The following is a 20,925-nucleotide window of genomic DNA, read 5'->3' on the forward strand; positions in this document are numbered from 1 at the left end:
ATCCCCCTTTGTCCGGGACAATATTTGAAGGCCCTCGACTCAAAAATATCTATATTATTATCTATATCTATTTAGATCTTTATTATATCTATATTATATTTGTATTATATTTATTTAGTATACATGTAGCTCAAGTGGTAACGCATTGCGTTAGCAAGTGCAAGGTTGGGGGTTTGAATCCCAACGAACACATGTTAGGAGATAATTGTTAGCCTTAATGCAATGTAAGTCGCTTTGGATAAAAGTGTCTGCTAAATGCATACATTTATTTTAAAAAATTAAATTTATAAATTTACATTTAAATTTATAATATTTGGCCCCTCTGGTAGATTGCTGAGGACCTGCATTAAAAACTACTGATTTAAATATATTTTAAGTGCTATCAACTGCATCTGTAATATGGTTAAAACAGAAAAAGAAAAGCATTTTGGCTCCATCCTCAGTTTGTAAAAGCATGCATAATAATGTTTACAGTACTGCACTAATGGAAGTCAATAGGGCAAGTGTATCCTGCAGAAATAATCCCAGCATTAAAAGAATCATTTAGACAACTGTCAACAGCTCCAATGACATATTTTTGAACAAAAGATTTAACATAAGTGCTGTGATATAAATACAAGCTTCAGATTTCAGTTGTCTAACCCTCTGGAATGCCTTATTCATTATAAATCATCCATAATGCATTACTGCCAAATGTGGGACAAGTCAATTTTTTTCCTTTGATAATCCAAAGGACTGAACTTGTGTTGAACCCAGAAGATTCCTTTAGGCTGCTAATACTGAACACGCTGCTGTAAACCACACCTGAAGGGAGTTACTGATTGGCCTCCCAGTGTGTGTGTTGTGCAGCAGCTTGATTGTGTTTGTCTGATATTTGGTCTGATTTATGCTGGAAGGGCTGTTTCCTCTCTGAAGGAAAATCGAATGTGATCTTGTATCGTTCATGTAGGTAGCGTCAAGTAAACTCCGTGGCTTTGCAACCCGTATTCAAGGCCGAAAATCAGAGTGTGAATTTAGGAGCAGCAGTGAATTCATTCTTTTCAATGGTTTTTGTGCACTTGAAACGAGTTCTAGAACTGTTTCATTCAGGGGAAGTACATCAGGGGAGCTCATCTAGTATTTAATTACACTTTCACCTTCTGCCATTGCGTGTACACTTTCTCATGAATGATTCAGTCACCATCCCCAACCAGTTCAGAAAATGTCTGTTCGGTGGGAAAACATGAGAGATTTTAAAAGGGCTGTATATTCTAGAATCCCATTAAAGATGAATGAGTCCTCAGCTCAGTGCTGCCCTATCACAAAACTTAATTACTGTACTGACTGATAAAACAGAAAAAACTGAATAACTTCACGTTTTTGTTGTAATGGGTCTACGGTTAACTTAAGCTTACGCTGTTTTTGAGAAAGGCAGCCCTGGTCCTTACAAAATACTGAAGCATAATCTTATTGTAAACGTAATAGTTCAAACTCTAAATCTGATTAGATCAGCCCAGAACCATTGTAAACGTACACCTGTGACCACACATCAGCTGAATTATATATTAATATGCCAAGTCGCTGCATGACTTGGCAGCTGTAAACAGTCTAATGAATTAATGAACCAGTTAGAGGAACTAGATTCTTCACGCTGAACATCTGTGACACAAAATCTAATTCAAGCCTGGAATATATATATATATATATAGTTAATAGAACAGACACCATGTCCAATACATTTACATTAATTATTATCATAAATAATATTAATAATGACAGTGCTGATGGTGATAGTAGTATAAATAATGATAATGATAATAGCAAATATGTAAATATATAAATGTAACTATTTGTTGCATTTATTCAATAATGAATTATTAGTATGAATAATAATAGTAATTGTTTATTATATAATTATAATAATAACAAAAGCAATGATTTTTTTTAATCTAACTTTTTATTGGATATGGTGTCCTACTGTCTATTAACTATTAGCTATTATCTTCGTTTTTAAATAATAATAGTATTATTGTTGTTGTTAGTACAGTTATATTAATAATAATAAATGGAACTATTTGTAAGATAAATAATATAACAAAAATATTAGTATGAATAATAATATAAAGTAATTGTGTATTGTTATATACTTCTAATTACAACATCAAAACAATGATTTATTATTATTATTATTATATAATTATTATACTGTTTATCAACACCCTAGCTATTTTTTATATTATTATTAAAATTATTGTTGTACGTCATGCTTTGAATTATGCTTTTCGCCTTATTACTGTACGGCTTTCTGCTGCCTGCGTAGCACTTAAGTTGTTTCAGTGTGTTCAGCCAAGTACATGGCTACATCAGTTCACTCAGTAACCTTACTTCAGACATGTTTAGCCCGTCTCTTTTGACAAGTAAAAAAAAAAGAGACTGATAAGATTGATTTAAATGTGTAAATATGTGTATTTTCTGAATGTCACAATAAAAGCATGGCTGTATTTCCATGACTACAGTACGCCGGCATCTGTAGGCGAAGAGCACAGCTGTGCCACATGAAACGTCATCTCAGATTGACTGCAGCTCAAACACGAGCCCTCCCTGCGGTACTTCTGCTCTTTCCGCTCCATGTCTGCATTAACTTCAGCAGAACGAGACCATCATGTTAGTTCATGTGGATGCCAGTTATGTAGATAATGCATGTGCATATTATTGTGTTTGTTTCTTTCATCAGTAGGCTGTCATTTGTTTTGGGAAAGTAGTTTGCATGCTAATAGGATTTTATAATCTTCAAGAAGCATCTTCAACAGAAATGTCAAACAAAAGAGTTTCCTGATGCATTTTAGTTGGAGTAAATACTCGAGGGCCATTTCGACGGCAGTTCTTCTAATGAATTCACACAGTAATACAGAGGCTCTCTGGAAAACCATTAGCTGATGGGCAAGATAGAAGAAACAATTAGGGATGCTGTTTATTTGGAGAGTCTGTTCATTTGCATAAATGGTTGGTTTTACGTCTTTTTATCACGTATCTCGTGCATAAGTGAGGGATGTTTATGTGGTGTTATGTTTTAGTCAAATCAGGGTAAAATAATCATTTACTTGAGACTTTTGTCCAGAGGCTTAAAAAAGTTCATACTAATAGTCTATGGATTTTGTTGGCTAAAATATTCACGTATAAATAAATAATTGCCTTTTTTTGTTGTCATATTGATAATATTAATAAAATATTTTGATGTATTTATGTATCTGGAAATATCTTTCTGAAAATCCTGTTGATTTGTGCCTAGTTTGTAAAATTAATTGAACAGGACTGAGTTCTTCTTACTGGCACGGTCTGGATCTTCATTAAAAATAAAGTTTATCCAATCTTTGTTAACGCTGGGATCAGGAGGAAGGCAACACAAAGACTTTTGTTTTTCCACAGCTTGGCGCTGCACAGCGTCTTGTTGTCTTCAGAGCCATCTTTATGGTTTTGTTTCTGATGTTTTTATAGTACATTGAAATCTTATATGTCACAAGATCAAGGGATTTTTTATTTCTCAGTTCATGACCCCTTTAAATCTTCATGTTTTCATCTTGTTTTAACTTATTTGTTCATCGTGGTTCAAGGTGGCTTGCTAGGGACCTGTTTTCTTCATGGAAACTTTGGATTTATTCAGCTTATTGTTACTCAAATGAATATTATTTGTTTCCATTATCTCTGCATATATGAATAAAAGGGCTGTGTAAAAAAATCGAATGCAATTTTCATTTTGCATCTCATCAGAAAAGACGCTCCTTTGATTAGAAGTATATCTCCAGCACGTGCATTCAGATCAGGGTTGGCAGGTTTAAGAAATATTTATTATTATTATGAATGTTGTTTTGTGCTGGTTAATATTTTTGTGGAAACTGTGATGAATTGCCATTCAAGTTTGGAATAAGAAAGATACAAAAAGAAAAAAAAAAGAAAAAAAAATCAGCGAGGATGCATTAATTTGATCAAAAGTGTCATAAAAGACATTTATAATGTATCAAAATATTTATTTTTCAAATAAATGCTGTTCTTCTCCACCTATTCGTCAAAGAATCCTGACAGAAAAAGAACATGGGTTTCACAAATGTTTTCAGCATTGATATCGTTATAAATAATTTAACACCAATAATTGATGATAATTGAGCAGCAAAATAATGAAAATACACAACATTTTTAAAATTATGAAATGGAAAACTGTTATTCAAAGACATAATAACATTTCACAATATTACCTTTTTTTTTGTTTGTTTGTTTTTTGTTAAATAAGTGCAGTCCTGGTGAATTAAATAGATTTTCTTAAACAATATTTTTTTTAATTATTATTATTATTATTATTAGATTTTTTTAATCTATTTGACATGTTCTTGAATATAAGAATGTGTGCTGGGTGAATGTGTACTAGGGCAAGACAATACCTTATAATAAAATGTATTCACTGGTCATGATTAATGACATTAATTTATCATGTTATCTTTGGAAAATTTTAATTAATTACTTTTTTCTGATCTGTCCACCTAGGTTAGATCACTGAATCTTATAATTATCTTCCATTATGATGGCTATAAAAGCTTCACACACATACACATAAACACAAGCAGGAACATTTTGTATAACACACACACACTTCTCTGTCTGTCCCACAGTTTTCATGCTGGAGTAACCTTGTTCTCTCACATTAGTGAGCACTACTGCAGGAGCACTGTTCTGGATGTCTTCTTTAATAATAAATGATGCTTTCATGTTCAGCACATTTTCCTATTGCAAGAAAAACGCACAAGAATTATAAGAGCCGATTTAACGGCTTTTAAAAGGAAGAACAGTCAAACCCTCTTTCATGGGGAAGCATTAGCGACTGAAAGCTGAGAATGTTTGTGATCTCTACAGTCAAAATACAGCACAACCAGGGTTTTACTGCCCCACTTTATGTAATTGACTGCCATATGCTGTCCAATATGTTTAGTAAATCACTGCTGGACTAGTACATCAAATCTTTTTCTTCAGTCTATCGTCTATCCAGCTGTAACCTTACCCAGTTAGAATCAAAGGATTATTATAGTTCCCTGATCTGTCTATGGGAACTATAATGGCAGCTGAACTAAAGAGCTTAAATAATTAAATGTTTTATCTTTCTGTTTCTTTAATTTGGCCCACATCTAGAATTGACCTAGTTTGTTCCTCTATAACAATATGTAGTTAACAACACAGCTACTGTAACAAGATTTTCAGCTATACTAACGCTCTGTAAATGTTTAGTTTTGTTCAAGTTGATTGTATTAAAGGATAGTTGACACAAAAACGAGAGATGCCATCATTTACCCACCCTCATTATTGTGCCCATTTATTTGATTTGAAATTAATTTTAAAAAAGGCAACATAGTGGAATATTATGACAAGTTAAAATAACTGTTTTCTATCTGAATATATTTAGAAATGTATTTTTTTCTTTTCTGTTAGAAACTGGGATATATTTGTTTTCAGGATTCTTTGATAAAAAGAAAACGTTCTAGAGAACAGCATTCGTTTGAAAAAAAAAAGGGAACATAAATGTCTTAGCTATTTTTGATCAATTTAATTCACCCTTACTGAATAACAAATCTCAGTTTCTTAAAACAAAAATATTCTTACTCACCCCAATTATTTGCACCCCACTTTCATTGTATCAACAGAAAACAGGTTAAATGTTCTTTAAAATCTTATTTAATATTCGATTTCAATTCAAATGTACTGTTATTTAGTTTGATAATGTTGTTATGTGCACGGGAAAAAAAAGGTAAGGCAACCTATTGCAGTCAACTTGTTAAGCTAACTCAACTAGCAAGCAACAACTTAAAAACTTTAGTTCATCTAATAAATAAATGTTAGTCTACTAAGTGTTAAAAAAAATCTGTCAGAGCAACCAAAGATTTTTTTTTTTTTTGCACTTAGAAATGCTAATCTTTTTATAGTTTCATAGTTATAGTTCACACAAAAATGAAAACTAGATGTTTATCTGCGTATCCCCAGGGCATTCAAGATGTAGGTGACTTTGTTTCTTTAGTAGAACACAAACCAAAGATTTTTAACTCAAACCGTTGCAGTCTGTCAGTCTTATAATGTAAGTGGATGGGAATCCTAAAACATACAATAAAACAAAACAAAAAAAAGCATACACAAAACCAAATTAAACCAAAATAAAAAATAAAAACAGAACAAAGATTTTTTTTTTGAATGACAGAGCAAATATGACACACTGCAGCTTTAAGTTAAAGGTGACTGCATTAATGCACTACACCAGCACATGATATTCCTGTGCTCTATTTCCATATGACAGCACCCCTGACAACAGAAATGACTTGATGAAGTGGGGATCACTTTAATGTGTATAGAGATTAACAGCGATATTTGACTCGGCTGATTTCAGTGAAGTTGAGTTTGGAAGCTCTTCATCAAAAAGCCGTCGGCAATGCCAGATGTCTCATCTGAGTTCATCGTGACCTTTTCACAACGCCGCACTCCCTCACCTCACACCTCACTGCACATACAGCACAAGTGCGAAGTCACATGGGAGCGAAAAAAGCTCCTCTGACCTTCTTATCATTTGTTCTAAACATGCTTTCTCTACTCACTCTGATTCTTTCACCTTTTCCCACTTTTCCAGTCATCTCAACTTCATCTTGACAGTACTATTAATCTGCTTTAATTAGTATTCTGTCATTTACTGACTCTCATGTTACTCTCTTTCTTCTGTTTATTTCTTGTGTTCCTCATTAACAGTTTGTAGTATGATAGCTGAGCTACTGTAACAAGATTCAAGCTGTAAATGAAATTGATAATACTAAATGGATAGTTGACCCTAAAATGAGAGATAACAGAAGAAAGTTTGGGATGATGTGAGGATGAGTGCACGTTGATGTGTCAGAAAACTGATCAGTAATATATGTACCTCACAGTGTTGTTTTAATATTTTTTATGCATTACTATAGGATTTATTAATATTCACAATATTTGTTTTTATTTTAATATTTTTTACTTTTTCATTTTAGTCTAAGTTCTAGTCATTTTGTTATGTGCTTTTGCTGTTTTTAACTAGTTTTCATATTTCTTACTGGCTTTAAGCTTTAATTATTATTTCAGTTTTAGTATTTTAGTACTTTAACCTAGAGAGCAGCATTTAACATTTTTAAGTTTTTAATCTAATATTTATATTTTATTTTATTTCAGATGTATTTCAATTAACAAAATAATTATTTTTAATCATGTTTATTCAAACTTTTAGTTAACAATAAAAATACTGATATTGGAAAATGTTAATTAAAAGTACTTCCATCTAATTCCTTTTATCAAATACTGTATTTTTGTGTTGCATATTTATATAAAGCTTGGCAAGTGGTATTCTGATGTCCAACAGTGGACCATTTACACAATCTCTGGTGACATGTTTCACTGGACATTATCTGGCATTATCAGTACGGTAAGTTTTTTTATATTTTCATTTAAAAAAAAAAGTACATTTATAACACTTTTTGTATTATATTAGTTTTTCAATTATATTTTCTTTTTCCACTTCCAAAAAAGATATTTCACCTTAAAATCACATGAAATGTCTATTAAAGTTTTCCAGTGTATATAGTAGGGGAATTTACCATTAAACATTTAACATGTTTTTTACTGTAGCGTTTTTACAGTTTTTTTTAATGTTTAAATCACAATACATTTTTACAGTGCATGCTAACTTGCTGCTATAAACCAAAGCTTGCAACACTTGTCCCGCCTCCAGAGTCTTCTGATTGGCTGACATTGATAAATTCTGTGTAAAAGTTGAAATTCTTTTAACTCTTCTTAAAATTGTGGATCTCAAGTGTGAGACACTGCAAAAGGTCTGAGATGCAAATGCAACGGTCATGCACAGCCATCTAATGTGTGTTTACATAGAAAAACTGTAGAAAAGTAGTGCATTTGAATGGAAAAATGTGTTTTGTGTGAACTGCTGCTAAATCTGTTATGAGGTTGTCAGAAAGATAGAGTTTCTGGAACAGAGCTCCAGATTGATCATGTCCTGTTGATGTTTGCACTATTAGTTTATCCTTTCTTGGCGGATTATGAGTTTCTTTAGCATTTATATTAAAAATTATTAATGCTTCATTGATCTGTCTTTGTCTTTGTGCATTCATACTATAATTAGTCAATAATAAATTCATAAATTAACTTCCTCTTGCTGTATAAGCACCTGCTATGACCTTATACAGACACACACCCTCCAACCTGCACAGTCAAACACAGCATTACTGCAATGCAGACCGGCGCATTTTACTGCCATGAAGTGTTATGGAGTGACACCTTTTGTTCTCATTATCTCATAGCCAGGCTAGTTTGAATTCAGGAAAATAATAAAGTCAGGAAAATAAATGACAGCTATTTTGCTTGATGAATGATACTGAGGGTTCGACGAGTGCTGCAGTAATAGAAATCACATCTCATTTGATATGTATCACTCATCTAAATGATGAAACCGATCCAGCGATGAATAACAAATTCACTCATGAGCAATTTGAGACAACTGACAGCCTAAACGGAGCTGCCCTTTCTCCCCAATTCTAGAAAGTGTATACAGCATGTCCTTGGCCAGGCTAATTGGTATAACTTGTTGAGCCATTTGAATTCTTTCATGATATAAGGCCAGTCAAACGGCCCCGGCAGACTCATCGACTGTGGTGGCTTTCCAGGCCTTTACAACCAGAGATGATTTATTTATGCCTGCATTTCTGATACCTCTCAAACTGTAATCTAACATCAACAGACAGCCTGCCAAACGGAGCAGACTGGCCATGAGTGTGAAGCAGAGAGGGAGACAGAGCTGCTAAAATGGGGGCTATAGACCCTCTGATACACCTCCTGACCTCATTTACTCTCATTTAAAGGGATAGTTCACCACACAAAAATTACAATACTGACATCATTTACTCACCTTCTTTTTGCCACACAGGTTTGAAACAAGATTAGGGTGAGTAAAAAAGGACAATTTAAAATTTTGTGTATCCCATTAACAAGTTTTGTTAGCTAGCAATTATGAGATTTTTTTAACCCTAAGTGTAAAGGGTTAGCTCACCCAAAAATGAAAATTAGTTTGTGTTTTACTCACCCTCGAAGCATCCTAGTTGTGTTTGACTTTATTCTTTCAGACGAATCCAGCTCGCGCATTCATAATAAAAAATGCCTCTTACAAAAACACATGGATTTGCTACAGGAGGCCTTTATTTAGGAGCTGTCTGCCGCACGTTTTATGATAAGAGCTCACGCCTTATTTGATGATTTGTGAACTGTTCAACTGCAACACCCGCTGACTGCGTAGAGGGTAGAGCTAGGATGGTTTAAAGGTTAGTAAAACACAAGCTAATTTTCATTTTTGGGGGAATTACCCTTTAAGTTAAATATTTCTCATTTTAATATAACAATAACAATATATAGCTATAAGGTAAAATTATTTTTGCTACAATCATAACAGTGTTTATCTGGCATTAATTAATTAGGATCTCAGTTGGATGACAGGATTTAATTTAAGCAGATAAATTTACTCAAAATAAAAACCGTAATTTGCATAGTTCAAAACATGATGATGAACAGCAGAAATTAACTTATTTTTAGCGACAAGAGCATAGCTAAATGCTAAAAAAATCCAACAACTACATTAAGGGGGGGGGGGGGGGGTGAAATGCTATTTCATGCATACTGAGTTTTTTACACTGTTAAAGAGTTAGATTCCCATGCTAAACATGGACAAAGTTTAAAAAGTTAAGTTGTATGTTTGAAGGAGTTTTTTGGAACTTCCGGTTTGTCAGAAGTTTCGGAAAGTTTTTTTCGAGTATGGCTCTGTGTGACGTTAGATGGAGCGGAATTTTCTTATATGGGTCCTAAGGGCACGTTTGCCGGAAGAGCGGGCGCTCCCGTATAGCAGAGCACTGAGAGCACAACAGACTTCACTGATCAGAGCGAGAGCATCGCGAAATGTCACAAAAGAAGTGTGTTTTTGGTTGCCAGGGCAAGACAACCCTGCACAGATTACCAAAAAAAAAAAAAAAAACAGCATTAAGGGACCAGTGGACGGAGTTTATTTTTACAGAGCATCAACGGAGCTGTGCAAGTGTTTGTGTTTGTTCCCTGCATTTCGAAGATGCTTGTTTTACAAACAAGGCCCAGTTTGACGCTGGATTTGCACATCGTTTATTTCTTAAGGATAATGCAGTCCCAACGAAAAAGGGTCACGATCGTGTGTTGGAACCGCATGCGGTGAGTAAAACTGCTTCAAATATCTCTGTGGTGTTAACTTAGCTATCGGCGCGTAAGCACATCAAGTAAACAACATGTGATGTTGTCATCAAACTGCACTTTCCACAGGTACAGCTTAAAAAAAAAAAAAAAAAAAAAGACGACAAAGTGGAACTTAGTCATTTTTCAAAACCGCTAAACAAATATATACAGTTTCAGTACATACCACATAGAGACGTCGTTGCTGATGCTGCTCTTGTTAAATTTCAGCCTCTGGATCTGATTCTGGATCATAAATATACGCTGAATCTGACTGTTAGCCATGGTTTGTTTTGGATGTTTTTTTCCTCACGGTAATGTCACAGCTTCCAAACGCTCTCAACGCAAAAGCCTACTGGCGCTCGTGATTCTTTAGCTCCGCCCACACGTCACGCCTCCAGCCGGTCGTGTTTTTCTGGGAAAAATCGGTACAGACTATCTTTCTCTTATGAATATAATAAAACTAAAGACTTTTTGGAGTTATGAAGGATGCAGTACTACTCTATAGGTACTCAAGATTAACAGGATATTTAGTGAAAATTAGCATTTCACCCCCCCTTTAACATATTTTTAGCGACATGGTTGTAGCTACATGCTAACGTCCAACAGCTGGAATCAGTTGTGAACCAAGTCTACGGTGTATTCGACTGTAAAAGCTGCATATGGAATACAATATGATATTAAAGGCATTTTTTATTTTGCTGGTTGATAGTCTCTTCACATCCTGATAGCAATCTCCAAGTTAACTGGTCTAAATGTATTTATACCTTCTGTGGAAGGTTTAGGACTATAAATTGATCGTCTTATCCTATTCCCTGGTCAGATGACTAGGATAGGCTGTCCTACCTGCTTGTCAATGTATGTATTTGCATACCTCCATGTACCCTGTTCACACAGACAGAGCGTGCTCCATTATGCTATTGCAGAACAAGCAAGAATGGAAGGCATTATTATTGTAATATTATGTGCTTTTTACTGTAATGTTTTCTCATCAGTGAATGAGACATGAGGTAATTAGACAGCACTGCAGTCTCTCATCATGCCGCTGGTTAGCCTCTGGTCTGCCTGTGGCAGTTCATGTGTTTTAGTGAGTGATTTTGGAGGGTGATTTTGCAGGGAGGGTGGGATTTTATGCTTTCAAAGCTAGGTTGCTTTTTCTGGCCTCTCCGAAGTCACCTACCCAAACTTTAACACCATGATTTTTGTCACACATCAACAATTATGGATGGGAGCCTGAAGTCAGTGATGCCCCAACGCTTCATCTCATTCTGATGTGCATCAGCAGCAAGGAAAGCTCACAGGAGTATAAATGGACTTCAAAAAGCAAAAACATACTGAAAATGATATTTACAAATTCTGTTTAGAGGTGCCACACATGTTTAGATCATATTTGTGATCTCACATTTCTCACTATGACAGGCGGCACAGATCTGAGGAGCAAAGTGAGATCAACAAAAAGATTTGATGGCAGTTGGTTTACTTGCCGCATGTTTCACTCTAACCTGTTCAAACATTTGTTTCTGTTCCACAGCTGTCAAACAGACGTGTCCACCTGAGAAGTTTGACTGCGGAGGGAAGTGTGTGTCGCTGTCCTGGCGGTGTGACGGGGAAAGAGACTGCGAAAATGGTGAAGATGAAGCAGACTGTGCAGCAGGTGAGTCTGCTCTCTTTCCCTCAGACTGGGTTTGATTCTCCGCAGGGAGTTTTGTTCAATGCTGAGGTGATAGTTTGAACTTAGTTTCACCCTAAAGCTGTGGACCTGCTTCAATTGTGACTCTAGAAAGGTTCAAAGAGGAAAGAGAGATATAGTGAATGGTTTATTTCCAGAGCATACTGTTGTCTTGTTACGTGTGTATTCTGTCTTTTATTGAAACTCTCAAGTACTGGACAATTACGTTTTGATTGGACAATTGTGGTACTAGATAATTACAATTAAGTGTCGATTACAGAATTTAATTTAGGTCTACCCTGGTGTAATTATTCTGTTTACAACATATTGCGCAACACGTTTGAGAATTGTAACCAGGCAAGTCTGTTGTGTGCGTGAATGTTATTGTGTGATATTTAAAGGGGGGGTGAAATGCTACTTCATGCATACTGAGTTTTTTACACTGTTAAAGAGTTGGATTCCCATGCTAAACATGGACAAAGTTAAAAAAATTAAGTTGTAAGTTTGTCACAAGTTTCGGAAAGTTTTTTTCGAGTATGGCTCTGTGTGACGTTAGATGGAGCAGAATTTCCTTATATGGGTCCTGAGGGCACTTCTGCCGGAAGAGCGCGCGCTCCCGTATAGCAGAGCACTGAGAGCACAACAGACATTCACTGATCAGAGCGAGAGCGTCGCGAAATGTCACAAAAGGAGTGTGTTTTTGGTTGCCAGGGCAAGACAACCCTGCACAGATTACCAAAAAAATAAAAATAAAAACAGCATTAAGGGACCAGTGGATGGAGTTTATTTTTACAGAGCATCAACGGAGTTGTGCAAGTGTTTTTGTCTGTTCCCTGCATTTCGAAGATGCTTGTTTTACAAACAAGGCCCAGTTTGACGCCGGATTTGCACATCGTTTATTTCTTAAGGATAATGCAGTCCCAACGAAAAAGGGTCACGATCGTGTGTTGGAACCGCATGCGGTGAGTAAAACTGCTTCAAATATCTCTGTGTTGTTAACTTAGCTATCGGCGCGTAAGCACATCAAGTAAACAACATGCGATGTTGTCTTCAAACTGCACTTTCCACATGTACAGCTTAAAAAAAAAAAAAAGACGACAAAGTGGAACTTCCCAAAACCGCTAAACAAATATATACAGTTTCAGTACATACCACATAGAGACGTTGTTGCTGATGCTGCTCTTGTTAAATTTCAGCCTCTGGATCTGATTCTGGATCATAAATATACGCTGAATCTGACTGTTAGCCATGGTTTGTTTTGGTTGGTTTTGTCCTCACGGTAATGTCACAGCTTCCAAACGCTCTCAACGCAAAAGCCTACTCGCGCTCGTGATTCTTTAGCTCCGCCCACACAAATTAAGATATTTTTTGGTGAAATCCGAGATATTTCTGACCTTGCATACACAGCTATGCAACTGACACATTCAAGGCCCAGAAAGGTCGAGAGGACATTGTTAAAACAGTCCATGTTAGATCAGTGGTTCAATTTACAATTGTTAAAATAGGGTTGGATTACAATATTCACAGGGGACTTAAAAATCAAACAGTAAAATTAAAATAACTTAGGCTGTTAAAAGTGTAGAGTCCATTTGCACCATACCATAAAGAAAAAGGAAATCCATATCCCAATTCCAATAAGAAGTCCATAAGAAATCCAGTGTGTTGCTAGTCCCAAAGACAATGTCCCAAAAGTGTCCAACAGTATATATAAAATCCAAGTGATGTTCCAAGTAGTGATGGTGTTTTTTGAAACGCTGTTTCATGAAGCTTCAAAACATTTGTGAATCAATTACGGTTCAGAGCATGTATCAAAATGCCAGTGCTTCAGGACTCAAACAGTCACATCAAACTGTGTGAACTTGCAGAGACAGCTTCTGTGATTGTTATCTTAAATGCTGCAGAGTTGCTTGCATTTCAATAACAGTTTTGGTTATCATGCTGCTAAATAGATCTCAACCTGCCTTGGATTTGTAGCTAGTTAAACAAATGCTACTTTTTAAAATTATAATTCTATTGATCAAAATAATTGTAAAAGCAATAAACAAAAATACATTATATGGGTCAAAATTACATTTTTATTTTATGACAAAAATCATTAGGACATCAAGTAAAGAATAAAGATCATGTTCCATGAAGATATTTTGTAAAAAAATTTGATTAGTAATATGCATTGCTAAGAACTTCATTTGGACAACTTTAAAGGCGATTCTTTTCAAATGTTTTATTTTTTTGCACCCTGTTTTTGAATAGTTATATCTCAGCCAAATATTGTCTTATCATAACAAACCATACATCAATGGAAAGCTTATTTATTCAGGTTTCATATATTGTACAAGTCTCAATTTCGTACAAATTAACCCTTATGACTGGTTTTGTGGTCCAGAGTCAAATATAAGAATATCAGTTAATTATAAAACAATATATCAAACTAAGTGACATTTATTTGAAAGAAAAGTACAAGAAAAGCTGTATTTCAGGTTGTTGTTTGTAAAGATGTTTAAATGATAAAATAATCACACTTTACTTTGTAGACCAATTCTCACTATTAACTAACTATTAACCATGACATTTGCGTCAATAAACTCCTAATTTGCTGCTTATTAATTATTAGTAAGGTAGTTGTTTAGTTGAGGTATGAGGTAGGATTAAAAGATCCTAGTATCCTAGTAACATGCGTGCCAAATAGTTAATAGTAGAAGTGGTCCCTAAACTATTGTTATTAGTAAAATGAGAGAAACTCTTCAGAAATGATTTCAAAAGTCTTGTTAGTGGATGGAGTTTATTGTTAATGTGGTTATACTTGAGAAGGCAGTGACATTATACAAATTTTAAGAAAGAAAAAAAGATTATTTGTCTGCACATGCATTTAAATAGTTAGTATTTTGAAATGTGGGTTAGGAATCCAGAAAGTCTTGGGCTGGTGTACAGTCAGCTTAAACTGAATGCTGAAGGCTATGGTACCAAGTGATAACTCTTGAGTAGCAGAGCATGTCCTTGACATCCTCGTCCAAGGTTTCCTTGATAAATTGTCTAGACTCTTGGGTATTGATGTTAGTGGCAGGGCTCATGCTCATGTGTCATGATCATTGAATGTTTCAACACTTCTGGTGGGAGGTGCTTGAGCTCTGCTTATTAAACACGGTGGTTTTACCACAGCCAATCAGACGTCTTCCTGGACTCCCACTGTGAATCCCGCTGCCCTACTTTTAAGAAGCTGTGGAAATTGACGCTTTCTCCTCTCGCTTCTCCTCTTATCCAATGCTGAAGGCCTCATAACTTGAATCCACTGCGATGATGCTCAAGACAGGATATGTCTCAATGCACTAGCACAAAGTGGAACTGCTTTTTATAATAGTATCTCTCCATTGTCAGTCTCACATTAATGCCTCCGTTAGTCTCACTCTCTTTAAATTCTTCCTGTTAAAATAAAGGATAGTTTTGCTTATGCTAACATATGATCATTTTGAGCTACTCACACATAATAATAATAATAATAATAATAATAATAATAATAAATATAGCTGCAAGCAGCAATAACGGGGCCAAGCACTACAGAAGCAAGCTTCAGACGAACTGCAGGAATGAGTAATTAATACAGTTTTAAGATTTTTTTAGGCAAAATGGCTTGAAAACAATAAACACAACAACTAGTAATAGGATTTATTGGCTTATCACGTGTAACCAATAGGTGGCGCTGTTACCAAATTAGTTTGGAATGGTCAGTGTGAGGTGACGATGACACATACAAAGTTTGGCGCAAATATGTCAAAGCTTTGCAGAGATACAGCCTCAAATGCATTTTGGCACCGTTCCAGCAGATTTGTTGATGTGCTAAATGAGAACCGTTTCGTATATCGACACGAAATCCATAACATTTTGACAGGATGGTCTGAAGATGATCCACATCAAATTTGGTGAAAATCTGACTAACGGTCTAGGAGGAGTTCGACAAAGTAGGTTTTCAACATTAATCAAAATGGCGGACAAGAAGTTCAGCCAAATAAGGAAAACTTGGTATCTATGTTCTCGGCCTGACCCAAGGAATCTATTAAGGTCAGCGTCATGTCAATAGCCAGATCTTTTCAAAAGTTATTAGCCTTTATGTAAATTGAGTTATAACTTTTGACCACTAGGTGCCACTGTTTCAAAATATTTTGAGTACCTTCAGGGGATGGTGTTGTTGGCACATTCCGAGTTTCGTAATATTACACAAATGCATTTGTTTAGTATAGCATTTTATTTCACAAAACTGTATTGAAGTCAATGGGAATTTCATGTTTTGTTCTATTATAGCGCCACCAAGAGGTTCAGTCCCACCATTTTTTGCATGTGTCCTCAGAGTGAGCCTATACATATGTGTGTCAATTTTGGTGAAAATATCTCAATTCACTTCAGAGTTATAGACATTTATATGAAAAAGCATGTAAAAAATGACTGACTCTTGACTTTGATTGAATATTACTACCCCTTACTATCAATATTTTGGCATTTGGGCATTGGCGTATAGCTATCGACCTATGTTTCCGAACTTCTGACGGTGGTTTCGTCTCGATCAGACAAGCGGTTTCGAAGATATAGCCAAATGTTTTTTAAGCGCTAAATCACAACGCTACACAAACCGTAAGGCGAAATCTAGCATGTTTGGTATCATAGGACTCGGTAAGGTTTCAGGAGTCCAATTTGATGAGTCTGGTGAAAATAAGTCGACCACACCCAAAGTTATAAGCATTTTAAAAAAGAAGATCATCACTAGGTGGCGCTGTTTCGAAACTTCTCACGCTCCTTCAGGACATTGTGCTGATGACCCATACCAAGTTTTGTAACAATCCGTTGATGCGTTCTTAAAATACAGCATTTAAGCACAAAATTCAAAATGACCGACAGTCAAAATGTCCGAAATGGTAAAATTGGATATCAGACGACTCGGCATGTTGCCCTGAATCTAACAAGACCATTGTTATGATTTTTGGACAAACTGTTTAGAAGTTATAAGCAAAAATAGCAGTTGTTCATATCTCCGGACCAGTAGGTGGCGCTGCGCCGAAACGCAGCATGTAGCCTCAGGTCATGCTTGTTATGACATGTACCAAGTTTGGTCTGAATAGGATAAGTCATTGCAGAGATACAGCCTTACGACTGTTTTTGTAAGCGCTACGTAAAATTTGTTAGAGCGTTTATCAGAAACGGTTTGACGAATCAATTTGAATTCCATAACTTTTGGTCAGCACTGCCTGAGGATGATATGGTTCAATTTTCGTGTGAATCGGACAAACCGTCTAGGACGAGTTCGAAAAAGTAGGTTTTTAAAGAAATTCAAAATGGCGGTCATATTTCTATGACGGAAATGACTTCGTAGGGTGCAATCGAATCGGCATGAGCTCAGAAATTAGAGGAAAAAAGAATTTCGTTGATTGGCCTTAGGGTTAAAAAGTTATTAACAAAATTAAAGTGAAATTTTGGACAGTTGGTGGCGCTAGAGAGATTGACTTAGACACACCAAAATTGGTGTACTTAATGTTGGCACTGTCCTCTATCAGAATGTCAAACCATTACAACTTTCCCGCATTCGGTTCTATGGGCTGCCATAGACGCCCAGTCGGAAGAATAATAATAATAATAATAATAATAAGAACGCCAACAAAAACAAGAGGGTCCTACGCACCTTCGGTGCTTGGCCCCTAATAATAATAATAATAATAATAATAATAATAATAATAATAATATTACCATTAATAAAATTACTAAATAAAATGTACAATTCACCGTTAATATAAATATTAATATATAAAATGTGGTAACACTTTGTTTACACACACATTAGTTAACTACATTAGTCAACATGAACTAACAATGAAAAACACATCCAAAACATTTCTTAATTTTAAAGTGAATTTCAACATTTGCTAATACGTTATTAAAATTAAAAGTTGTTTCTGTTAATATTATTTAATAGAGCTGAACTAACATAAACTAAGACTGAACAGCTGTATTTTTATTAAAATTAGAGATGAATAAAAACTGTTAAATTGGTATTGCTTTTTGTTTAACTATCAATAAAATGTTACCACAAAAAATTATAATCTGTAATAAATCTAAAATAATTATATTATATTATATTATGCTAAATCAAAATAATTGTAGAAATTTTTTTAAAAGTCTGTCTGAACCTACCTAAAAAAAATTGTGTACCCTTGAGTAATTTAAATATTGATTACAGTCACTTCTTTATTTAAACAGCCTTTCCAGGAGTTATATAATCATAGTTTATTTTACTGAAACATTGAATAATAATGCTTTTCCAGTGTGTGTTTTCTAGGGTTATCTTTAGTTCACATCATTTAATTTTTCCTATCTGTCTGTGTTTTATTTCATTTGTTGTCTTGTTAATTTCTGATTATGATCTGGTCCTTAGATGTCCTCATTAATATACTACATTTATTTATTGTAATTAACACACGTCTGTTGACACACTCTGAGGATTTCAGACAAACTAGCTGAAAATGCATTAATGTGTCAGCGTGGCTATTTGTAATTTAAGAATGCTTTACAGAAAGGCCATTTAAATAAACTTTGCTTTTATAATTAACTTGAAAATGTTCCGCGGTTTGGGTTTAATTTATCTAACAAATTCAAACCCAAACTAGTGTTCCAGTTCATTTTGTTATCTTATCAGCCCATCTGAAATATTAAAAACTTGTGCAATCTCACAAGATGTAAATCAAATGTTAATTGCCCTATTAAGAGCAAATGAAACACCCTCCAACCATTTTTCACTCTGGGGGGATGATAATTCATGGCTGTTGAAAGACTTGCAAAACACAAAGCGTAATTAACCATAATGCATCTTCCACAAGCAGTCATTTTGGATGGACGTGTTTGTATGGTTGTATGCTTTCCAAAGATTTCTATCAGTCAGTGTTTTATTCAGCCGTTCTCATCAACCGCACAAGTCCTGGCAGCACTGAGTTATTCTTTCCTTCTATAGAGGTAATCATGCTTCTATTTTCATCAAGCTATAAACTGAGAGTCCAGACAACCTCTTACCGCTCAGACTCTTGATCGTGCATCCGTGCCGATGTCACAGTGTCGAGCCAGGAGAACCGGAGCCCTGGCTCAAAATGATATTTCACCTGGGCCCTGATGATAATTGATTTCCTGCCTTTCTCTGCCAGGTCTGTGCAGTGTAATACACCTCTAATTATCTACTCCTGAAGGCCTCATAACTTGAATCCACTGCGATGATGCTTAGACAGGATATGTCATAATGCACTAACACAAAGCGCTCAGTGAACGCATATGTTACTCAGTAGTGCATTAGTTATTAGTAATTAGTAATTTCTTGTTGTTTTGACCTTAGTGCCATAGAGTGATGCTTAAAGATCTTTTACTACCATCCAATATGGTTTGTTATTTCAATCTTTGATTTGTTTTCGTATGATATGTGCAGTAGTTTGATTGAACATTGTTGTTATTGGCCGATATATAGAGGCTTAAAGGAAATTACACACTTTAATAAGCCCCTCCTCAGCCATTTCAAATCTTTGAGTTTATACATCCACTGTGGAGGATCTGTGTGTTTTTATGCATTTAACAGAAACTATCCAAAAATTGGCATAAAACATTGAGGTTTTCTGGTTTTGCTTCAGAACGACTGTTTGAGGTATGACTTATTTAACATATTTAAGTAATGCTGAAGTTTTATTCATGAATCAAAAATAACATCAAATAACATCAAGTCAGAGAAAATGGAAACTATATATTTTGTGAATGGTATACTTAACACTAACTGAATGAAATATCTGTCAATCTATATACAGAAAGGCTACGTTTGCACGACATCAGTGTAGTCAAAAACTGAAAAGTTTTTCCTGTATACACGTATTGTCAAACGATTCACATTTACACATTTCTGCAAAAACGCTGTATTATGTATGTCAGGCCAGTAGTTGGCGCTGTCACCTTGTTAGTAAACAATACTTGTAAGGAAGTGATTATTATATGATGTACTGTATATGATGCATGTCCACTGTTGGTTGTAATATTGGTGAAGTAAATCCACTCTTTTCTGAAGAAGTGTTAGTAAACTCTTGAGCAGCAACAACAGTAACATGTACTCCGTCATTGTTGTGTTTGTTTGTTTGCACTTGCCTTTAAAATTAACACATACTGTACCTCTACATACCAAACACATACTACACACATGCATGATGTAATCTTTTACAAAGATCCCCGTATTGGGTGTTTACACGGAAACAATAACGGTGCCATTTTCAAAACATGCACTGTAAAACCCGTTTTCAAAAATATGCGTTTTCAGTTCCCAAAATGCTGCTGTCGTGTGTCAAACAGCAAAATGCATAAAATGTTTCCCGTTTTTTGCTGAAAACGTTGTGGAGTAAACAGCCCCTTACATTGTTATTTTAAATATGTGGACTTCTGTCTTCATTTGAAACTATTTGTTATAGCACAACTTTAAGGAAGGACATTCCTCTGACTGATTGTTGTGTTTTCTGACTTATTTTGCTTTTATATTTGCCATTTTGTTTATAATAGGTGATTTTATTTGATGCTTCTTTTGCAACTTAACAACTTAAAACTTAAAAAAGTGAGAAAAAACTGCCTCAGAATTGTCATTTGAGACATTACTGATTGTAACATTTTCAATATCTTCAAGTAATATCCACCTCAGACCGTGTTCAAATCATGAATCAGAAATCACCAGGAAACACAAATAAAAATGAATCTATGGTTCGAATGCTAATTCTCTTCTGGGTTTTAGCAATACAAACTTCCCAGATCTATACATTATGCTATGTTATTAACACACATTGAGCAGGAGGTGCAGGTCTCTGATTTATTTCTGCTCATAACTCTTTTGCCATCATTCAGTATCCATCACATCCCTCGCTGTACATAAATTAGACTTGCATGCACTGTAACAGATAAAGTGCTCCTTGCTAGTCATTGATCAAAAACAT

General features: G+C 35.0%; 1 protein-coding gene across 1 annotated transcript in view; it reads left to right on the forward strand.

Annotated features, from left to right (window-relative positions):
• LOC113046057 (low-density lipoprotein receptor-related protein 8-like) overlaps positions 1 to 20,925 on the forward strand; it is a 78,347-nt gene that overhangs the window by 26,684 nt on the left and 30,738 nt on the right. The window contains exon 4 of the mRNA XM_026206894.1: positions 11,810 to 11,932. Within this exon, the coding sequence (XP_026062679.1) occupies positions 11,810 to 11,932 (123 nt within the window). The remainder of the gene's footprint in view (positions 1 to 11,809; positions 11,933 to 20,925) is intronic.

Source organism: Carassius auratus, chromosome 27 (genome assembly GCF_003368295.1).
Source record: "Carassius auratus strain Wakin chromosome 27, ASM336829v1, whole genome shotgun sequence".
NCBI lineage: Eukaryota > Metazoa > Chordata > Actinopteri > Cypriniformes > Cyprinidae > Carassius > Carassius auratus.